Source organism: Triticum aestivum, chromosome 2B (assembly GCF_018294505.1).
Source record: "Triticum aestivum cultivar Chinese Spring chromosome 2B, IWGSC CS RefSeq v2.1, whole genome shotgun sequence".
Taxonomy (NCBI): Eukaryota; Viridiplantae; Streptophyta; class Magnoliopsida; order Poales; family Poaceae; genus Triticum; species Triticum aestivum.
The window spans coordinates 551,080,313-551,090,574 of NC_057798.1; the positions used below are offsets into that span (position 1 = coordinate 551,080,313).

Sequence of the window (10,262 nt, forward strand, 5' to 3'; positions counted from 1 at the left end):
AAAAGTAAAATACGCTTAAGATGCGTGGCGCATTTGTACGTGTTCGCTGTGATCTGCGTTGTTAACCACGTACAGGCAAAAGAAAGTCATCCATGGTTGTCCGGAAAGGATACTATAATGGAGAGAAATTTGGACGCGCAAATATGTTCAACTCCGTTCTTCGTGGCCGTTTGACGCCGCTAGTGACGATTGAGCTCATTGGATCGTACCGAACGAGACCCAAACTAATCGAATAAAATGGTACTCTCTACGATGCGCCAAACATTAGCGCGTACGTAGCATGAAGAGGCATGGTGGTGGGAGCCATACGGCCTGCAGCCTCCTCTTGCTCGTCGCCGTCTTCCTGGTCATCTCCTTCCAGTGCTTACTGAGACACTCCAGTCTCGGAGGCCAGACCCTCCGCGGCACCACGACAGCTGGGCCGGCTGAGGGTGTACTAGGACATGACGCTGACGCCACGCTCATGGAGCTCGCGGCCGTCGACCCGGCGGCGACGGCCGTGCTGCAGGCGGCCAAGAAGCTGCTCGAGGGCAACATGTCGAGAGCTCCGGAGGAGCACCGCGACGTCGCGGTACGCGGGCTGCGGGACTGGCTACGAAGGCAGCGGTTCGACCCCGGCGTCATGTCCGAGCTCGTGGACCTCATCAAGAGCCCCATCGACCGGCACAGCGGGCGGGACGCCGATGGCGGGAAGTACGCGTCGTGCGCTGTGGTCGGCAACAGCGGCATCCTTCTGACGTCAGAGCGCGGCGACAACATCGACGGCCACGAGCTCGTGATCCGGATCAACAACGCGCCGGCGGGCAACGCAGGGAACGCGCGCTACGTTGGCGCCAGGACCGGGCTGGCGTTCCTCAACAGCAACGTAATGAGCCGGTGGTGCGCCGGGGGCAGCAGAGCCTGCTACTGCCGCGCCTACGGGGACGCCGTGCCCATCCTGACGTACATGTGCAGCGGCGCGCACTTCGTGGAGCACGCCGCGTGCAACGCGTCTTCCTCCGGCGCCGCGCCGGTGATCGTGACGGACCCGCGGCTGGACGCGCTGTGCGCGCGTCTCGTCAAGTACTACTCGCTGCGGCGATTCGTGCGGGAGACGGGGCGGCCGGCCGACGAATGGGGGCGGGCGCACGGGGAGGGCATGTTTCACTACTCGTCGGGGATGCAGGCGGTGGTGGCCGCGGCCGGCGTGTGCGAGCGGGTGTCGGTGTTCGGGTTCGGCAAGGACGCAGCGGCCCGGCACCACTACCACACGCTGCAGAAGCGGGAGCTGGAACTGCACGACTATGAGGCGGAGTACGAGTTCTACCGGGACCTCGAGGCCCGGCCGGAGGGGGTCCCGTTCTTGCGGGAATCTGGGTTTAGGTTGCCGCCCGTGGTGTTCTACCGGTGATACGCCATGATCGACCGTCTCAACTTTCTGTTTTGCACGCGGTTTAGGGTGCAGACTTCATGCACCACTTTCACTTGGTTTGGAAGATTGGCCTGGGCGCTTGTACGATTATGATGGTTCTTTTGCAGCCGTTGGATGTTTCCGATAAGCAAAAGTGTAGCACATTGAATTTAGGTCACCAGGGGACTAACTGCCCACCTAAACATTTCATTTAGCCAATGGCAAAAGCAGCAGTTTACAGAGGGTAACAAGCCAATAGTGCTACATCTACGGACAAATTGCTACGGACGGAGCCTACGGACTGATGTGGCGCAATCAATAATCCTACACCTACAGGTAATCAACAGGAAGTTACAGACCTCCCTTCTCTTCTAATCATACCTCCGCCCCCTGATTTTCAGGGGTGGGCCGGTGCCCCCCAAATTGACCAATGAAAGAATGCCTCGTCACCCTGTAAACCTCCCCCGTAATTTCCTATAGATGTAGCATTACTGTTAACTGTAGCCACCCGCACAAGCCCACGTCCATGTCCGTAACACCAGCGCGTAAATTCTTTCCGTAAGTCTAGCATTATTGTCAACAACCCAAGCAAACAAACAAAAGCAAGAGGAAAAAATGAAGAGGAAGGGGAGGTTAGCGAGAAGCGAACTGAACCCCCCATGAGCCGATACCAAAGCCTCGAGCCCAAGCCGGATGAGGAGCTCCATGAAGAACCGCGCAACACCAAAAGCAAGAACGACCAGAACGTAGAATTATGTAGGACCAGGCCAGCACGATCAAAAGACATCGGACATTCGAGACCGTGCAACGACATCGGTATATCATCGATGAGACATGAGGACAGAGCGCAGCCAAGACCCCACGACACCAATGTGCCACCAGAACTCGAAGGGTGACGCACAACGGAGGCCTCCCCAGGAATCTCCAGATGTTGAGCAAGCATCGGCTAACCGAGGACCGTAGCTGGCACGATCAAAAGGCATCGGATATCCGAGACCAAGCGACAACACTGGTGTGCCATCAGCGAGACCAAAGGACGGAGTGTAGCCGAGACCCCGCGACATCGGTGTGCCGCCACTTCGTCCAAAGGCAACACGCAGCCAAGGCCTGCCCAGGACTATCCAAACGCAGGCTTCGGGGTCACCAAGAACACAAACCGTCGGCGTAAAGCCATGGGATGGCGAGTAGATATGAGGCAATGGCCACCTCGAACAAAATAGGGTCCACGACGATGCCTCAAAGAAGGAACGACGCGTATGGCGCCGCCATGGCCCAACCTAGATGGAGCTAGGTAAGGGATTTCTCTCGGGGCACTGAGTGCGGGGGCAATGGAATAGCCAAAACAGATGCCTCCAAGAAGGGGCGCGGCGCCCATGGGCGTCGTTGCCTATAGGGCTTTCACCTGACAAAGCACATAGCGTCCGGACTGGAGCATGCCGATATAACCACCTTGGACAACGACAATCCAAGGAGATGGATGAGCCTCCGAACCATGGAATAAACAAGTTGTCGAGGTCCTCGAGTAGCAGGGTTGCCGGATGGGCCTCATCTAGTGCCAGCAGGGAACCGAAGAGCACATCAGTGCTCTCGGCTGAAAGGGTCGATACGGTCGATTAGAGGGGGGGTGAATAGGAGACTAGAGATTTTAAGCTTAATTACCAGGAAATGCGGATAAATAGGGTTTTCTAGAAATGCAACTAGATGAACAATCCTTTTATGTCAAGGGGGCTTAAAGCAATGTAAGCTAGGCAACTATATAATTAGCAAGCCCACAATGAAGGAAATATGCCCTAGAGGCAATAATAAAGTTATTATTTATTTCCTCATATCATGATAAATGTTTATTATTCATGCTAGAATTTTATTAACCGGAAACATGATACATGTGTGAATACATAGACAAACATATAGTCACTACTATGCCTCTACTTGACTAGCTCATTAATCAAAGATGGTTATGTTTCCTAATCATAGACATGTGTTGTCATTTGATTAATGGGATCACATCATTAGGAGAATGATGTGATTGACATGACCCATTCCGTTAGCCTAGCACTTGATCGTTTAGTATATTGCTATTGCTTTCTTCATGACTTATACATGTTCCTGTAACTATGAGAATTATGCAACTCCCGTTTACCGGAGGAACACTTTGGGTACTACCAAACGTCACAACGTAACTGGGTGATTATAAAGGAGTACTACAAGTGTCTCCGAAGGTACATGTTGAGTTGGCGTATTTCGAGATTAGGTTTTGTCACTCCGATTGTCGGAGAGGTGTCTCCGGGCCCTCTGGTAATGCACATCATTATAAGCCTTGCAAGCAATGTGACCAAATGAGTTGGTTACGGGATGATGCATTACGGAACGAGTAAAGAGACTTGCCGGTAACGAGATTGAACTAGGTATTGGATACCGACGATCAAATCTCGGACAAGTAACATACCAATGACAAAGGGAACAACGTATGTTGTTATGCGGTTTGACCGATAAAGATCTTCGTAGAATATGTAGGAACCAATATGGGCATCCAGGTTCCGCTATTGGTTATTGAGAATAGTTCTAGGTCATGTCTACATAGTTCTCGAACCCCTAGGGTCCGCACGCTTAACGTTACGATGACAGTTTTATTATGAGTTTACAAGTTTTGATGTACCGAAGTTTGTTCAGAGTCCCGGATGTGATCACGGACATGACGAGGAGTCTCAAAATGGTCGAGACATAAAGATTGATATATTGGACGACTATATTCGGACACCGGAAGTGTTCCGGGTGATTTCGGAGAAAACCGGAGTGCCTGAGGGTTACCGGAACCCCCCCCCCCCCCGGAGAGTTAATGGGCCACATGGGACTTGGTGGAAAGAGAGAGGGGCGGACAGGAAGGGCCGCGCGCCCCCTCTCCCTCTGGTCCGGATTGGACTAGGAGGGGGGGCGGCGCCCCCCTCTTTCCTTCCCCTCCTCTCCCCCTTCCTTCCCCTCCTAGTAGGAGTAGGAAAGGAGGAGTCCTACTCCTACTAGGAGGAGGACTCCTCCTGGCGCGCCCAACAAGGGCCGGCCGGCCTCCTCCCTCCCTCTTTTATATACGGGGGCAGGGGCACCCCATAGACACATAAGTTGATCTACGGATCGTTCCTTAGCCGTGTGCGGTGCCCCCCTCCACCATATTCCACCTCGGTCATATCATCGCGGAGTTTAGGCGAAGCCCTGCGCCGGTAGAGCATCATCATCGTCACCACGCCGTCGTGCTGACGGAACTCATCCCCGAAGCTTTGCTGGATCGGAGCCCGGGGATCGTCATCGAGCTGAACGTGTGCTGAACTCGGAGGTGCCGTACGTTCCGTACTTGGATCGGTCGGATCGTGAAGACGTACGACTACATCAACCGCGTTGTCATAACGCTTCCGCTTACGGTCTACGAGGGTACGTGGACAACACTCTCCCCTCTCGTTGCTATGCCATCACCATGATCTTGCGTGTACGTAGGAAAATTTTTGAAATTACTACGTTCCCCAACAGTGGCATCCGAGCCTAGGTTTTATGCGTTGATGTTATATGCATGAGTAGAACACAAGTGAGTTGTGGGCGATACAAGTCATACTGCTTACCAGCATGTCATACTTTGGTTCGGCGGTATTGTGAGATGAAGCGGCGCGGACCAACATTACGCGTACGCTTACGCGAGACTGGTTTCACCGTTGCGAGCACTCGTGCTTAAAGGTGGCTGGCGGGTGGCTGTCTCTCTCACTTTAGCTGAATCGAGTGTGGCTACGCCCGGTCCTTGCGAAGGTTAAAACAGCACTAACTTGACGAACTATCGTTGTGGTTTTGATGCGTAGGTAAGAACGGTTCTTGCTAAGCCCGTAGCAGCCACGTAAAATTTGCAACAACAAAGTAGAGGACGTCTAACTTGTTTTTGCAGGGCATGTTGTGATGTGATATGGTCAAGACGTGATGCTATATTTTATTGTATGAGATGATCATGTTTTGTAACCGAAGTTATCGGCAACTGGCTGGAGCCATATGGTTGTCGCTTTATTGTATGAAATGCAAACGCCCTGTAATTGCTTTACTTTATCTCTAAGCGGTAGCGATAGTCGTAGAAGCAATAGATGGCGAAACGACAACGATGCTACGATGGAGATCAAGGTGTCGCGCCGGTGACGATGGTGATCACGACGGTGCTTCGAAGATGGAGATCACAAGCACAAGATGATGATGGCCATATCATATCACTTATATTGATTGCATGTGATGTTTATCCTTTATGCATCTTATCTTGCTTTGATTGACGGTAGCATTTTAAGATGATCTCTCACTAATAATCAAGAAGTGTTCTCCCTGAGTATGCACCGTTGCGAAAGTTCTTCGTGCTGAGAAACCACGTGATGATCAGGTGTGATAGGCTCTACGTTCAAATACAACGGGTGCAAAATAGTTGCACACGCGGAATACTCAGGTCATACTTGACGATCCTAGCATATACAGATATGGCCTCGGAACACGGAGACCGAAAGGTCAAACATGAATCATATAGTAGATATGATCAATATAGTGATGTTCACCATTGAAACTACTCCATCTCACGTGATGATCGGACATGATTTAGTTGATTTGGATCACGTGATCACTTAGATGACTAGAGAGATATCTGTCTAAGTGGGAGTTTTTAAGTAATATGATTAATTGAACTTAAATTTATCATGAACTTAGTACCTGATAGTATCTTGCTTGTCTATGTTTTTTTGTAGATAGATGGCTCGTGATGTTGTTCCGTTGAATTTTAATGCGTTCCTTGAGAAAGCAAAGTTGAAAGATGATGGTAGCAATTACACGAACTGGGTCCGTAACCTGAGGATTATCCTCATTGCTGCACAGAAAAGTTACATCCTGGAAGCACCGCTGGGTGCCAGGCCTGCTGCTGATGCAACTGACGATGTTAAGAACATCTGGCAGAGCAAAGCTGATGACTACTTGATAGTTCAGTCTGCCATGCTTTACGGCTTAGAACCGGGTCTTCAACGACGTTTTAAACGTGATGGAGCATATGAGATGTTCCAGGAGTTGAAGTTAATATTTCAAGCAAATTCCCGGATTGAGAGATATGAAGTCTCCAATAAGTTCTATAGCTGCAAGATGGAGGAGAATAGTTCTGTCAGTGAACATATACTCAAAATGTCTGGGTATAATAATCACTTGATTCAACTGGGAATTAATCTTCCTGATGATAGTGTCATTGACAGAATTCTCCAATCACTGCCACCAAGCTACAAGAGCTTTGTGATGAACTATAATATGCAAGGGATGAACAAGACTATTCCCGAGCTCTTCGCAATGCTAAAAGCTGCGGAGGTAGAAACCAAGAAGGAGCATCAAGTGTTGATGGTCAGCAAGACCACTAGTTTCAAGAAAAAGGGCAAAGGGAAGAAGAAGGGGAACTTCAAGAAGAACAGCAAGCAAGTTGCTGCTCAAGAGAAGAAACCCAAGTCTGGACCTAAGCCTGAAACTGAGTGCTTCTACTTCAAGCAGACTGGTCACTGGAAGCGGAACTGCCCCAAGTATTTGGCGGATAAGAAGGATGGCAAAGTGAACAAAGGTATATGTGATATACATGTTATTGATGTGTATCTTACTAATGCTCGCAGTAGCACCTGGGTATTTGATACTGGTTCTGTTGCTAATATTTGCAACTCGAAACAGGGACTACAAATTAAGCGAAGATTGGCTAAGGACGAGGTGACGATGCGCGTGGGAAATGGTTCTAAAGTCGATGTGATCGCAGTCGGCACGCTACCTCTACATCTACCATCGGGATTAGTTTTAGACCTAAATAATTGTTATTTGGTGCCAGCGTTGAGCATGAACATTATATCTGGATCTTGTTTGATGCGAGACGGTTATTCATTTAAATCAGAGAATAATGGTTGTTCTATTTATGTGAGTAATATCTTTTATGGTCATGCACCCTTGAAAAGTGGTCTATTTTTATTGAATCTCGATAGTAGTAATACACATATTCATAGTGTTGAAACCAAAAGATGCAGAGTTGATAACGATAGTGCAGCTTATTTGTGGTACTGCCATTTAGGTCATATCGGTGTAAAGCGCATGAAGAAACTCCATACTGATGGGCTTTTGGAATCACTTGATTATGAATCACTTGGTACTTGCGAACCGTGCCTCATGGGCAAGATGACTAAAACGCCGTTCTCCGGAACTATGGAGCGAGCAACTGATTTGTTGGAAATCATACATACTGATGTTTGTGGTCCAATGAATGTTGAGGCTCGCGGCGGGTATCGTTATTTTCTCACCTTCACAGATGATTTGAGCAGATATGGGTATATCTACTTGATGAAACACAAGTCTGAAACATTTGAAAAGTTCAAAGAATTTCAGAGTGAAGTGGAAAATCATCGTAACAAGAAAATAAAATTTCTACGATCTGATCGTGGAGGAGAATATTTGAGTTACAAGTTTGGTCTACACTTGAAACAATGCGGAATAGTTTCGCAACTCACGCCACCCGGAACACCATAACGAAATGGTGTGTCCGAACGTCGTAATCGTACTTTACTAGATATGGTGCGATCTATGATGTCTCTTACTGATTTACCGCTATCGTTTTGGGGTTATGCTTTAGAGACGGCCGCATTCACGTTAAATAGGGCACCATCAAAATCCGTTGAAACGACGCCTTATGAACTGTGGTTTGGCAAGAAACCAAAGTTGTCGTTTCTTAAAGTTTGGGGCTGCGATGCTTATGTGAAGAAACTTCAACCAGATAAGCTCGAACCTAAATCGGAGAAATGTGTCTTCATAGGATACCCAAAAGAGACTATTGGGTACACCTTCTATCACAGATCTGAAGGCAAGATTTTCGTTGCTAAAATCGGATCCTTTCTAGAGAAGGAGTTTCTCTCGAAATAAGTGAGTGGGAGAAAAGTAGAACTTGATGAGATAACTGTATCTACTCCCTTATTGGAAAGTAGTTCATCACAAGAACCGGTTCTTGTGACAACTACACCAATTAGTGAGGAAGCTAATGATATTGATCATGAAACTTCAGATCAAGTTTCTACTGAACCTCGTAGGTCTACCAGAATAAGATCTGCACCAGAGTGGTACGGTAATCCAATTCTGGAAGTCATGTTGCTTGACCATGATGAACCTACGAACTATGAGGAAGCGATGATGAACCCAGATTCCGCAAAATGGCTAGAGGCCATGAAATCTGAGATGGGATCCATGTATGAAAAGAAAGTATGGACTTTGGTTGACTTGCCCGAAGATCGGCAAGCAATTGAGAATAAGTGGATCTTTAAGAAGAAGACTGACGCTGATGGTAATGTAACTATCTATAAAGCTCGACTTGTTGCGAAAGGTTTTTGACAAGTTCAAGGAGTTGACTACGATGAGACTTTCTCACCCGTAGCGATGCTTAAGTCTGTCCGAATCATGTTAGCTATTGCTGCATTTCATGATTATGAAATTTGGCAAATGGATGTCAAAACTGCATTCTTGAATGGATTTCTGGAAGAAGAGTTGTATATGATGCAGCCAGAAGGTTTTGTTGATCCAAAAGGTGCTAACAAAGTGTGCAAGCTCCAGCGTTCCATTTATGGACTGGTGCAAGCATTTCGGAGTTGGAATAAACGCTTTGATAGTGTGATCAAAGCATATGGTTTTATACAGACTTTTGGAGAAGCCTGTATTTACAAGAAAGTGAGTGGGAGCTCTGTAGCATTTCGGATATTATATGTAGATGACATATTATTAATTGGAAATGATATAGAATTTCTGGATAGCATAAAGGGATACTTGAATAAAAGTTTTTCAATGAAAGACCTCGGTGAAGCTGCTTACATATTGGGCATCAAGATCTATAGAGATAGATCGAGAAGCTTGATAGGACTTTCACAAAGCACATACCTTGATAAAATTTTGAAAAGGTTCAAAATGGATCAGGCAAAGAAAGGGTTCTTGCCCATACTACAAGGTGTGAAGTTGAGTCAAACTCAATGCCCGACCACAGCAGAAGATAGAGAGAAAATGAAAGATGTTCCCTATGCTTCAGCCATAGGCTCTATCATGTATGCAATTCTGTGTACCAGACGTGACGTGTGCTTAGCAATAAGCTTGGCAGGAAGGTACCAAAGTAATCCAGGAGTGGATCACTGGACAGCGGTCAAGAACATCCTGAAATACCTGAAAAGGACTAAGGATATGTTTCTCGTATATGGAGGTGACAAAGAGCTAGTCGTAAATGGTTACGTCGATGCAAGCGACACTGATCCGGACGATTCTAAATCGCAAACCGGATACGTGTTTTTATTAAACGATGGAGCTGTAAGTTGGTGCAGTTCTAAACAAAGCGTCGTGGCGGGATCTACATGTGAAGCGGGGTACATAGATGCTTCGGAAGCAGCAAATGAAGGAGTCTGGATGAAGGAGTTCATTTCCGATCTAGGTGTCATACCTAGTGCATCGGGACCAATGAAGATCTTCTGTGACAATACTGGTGCAATTGCCTTGGCAAAGGAATCCAGATTTCACAAGAGGACCAAGCACATCAAGAGACGCTTCAATTCCATTCGGGACCAAGTCCAAGTGGGAGACATAGAGATTTTCAAGATACATACGGATCTGAATATTGCAGACCCGTTGACTAAGCCACTCTCACGAGCAAAACATGATCAGCACCAAGACTCCATGGGTGTTAGAATCATTACTATGTAATCTAGATTATTGACTCTAGTGCAAATGGGAGACTGAAGGAAATATGCCCTAGAGGCAATAATAAAGTTATTATTTATTTCCTCATATCATGATAAATGTTTATTATTCATGCTAGAATTGTATTAACTGGAAACAT

At 47.4% G+C, this 10,262-nt stretch overlaps 1 protein-coding gene across 1 annotated transcript; it reads left to right on the forward strand.

The window, feature by feature from the left end:
* Positions 1–280: 280 nt before the first annotated feature.
* Positions 281–1,390, forward strand: LOC123041616 (sialyltransferase-like protein 3). Its single transcript, XM_044464204.1, has one exon. It carries the CDS (start codon positions 281–283, stop codon positions 1,388–1,390), a length of 1,110 nt encoding a protein of 369 aa, XP_044320139.1.
* Positions 1,391–10,262: the final 8,872 nt, after the last annotated feature.

Excerpts from the sequence above, each read along its gene's own strand:
- LOC123041616 (XM_044464204.1), top strand. The coding sequence starts at position 281 with ATGAAGAGGCATGGTGGTGGGAGCCATACGGCCTGCAGCCTCCTCTTG.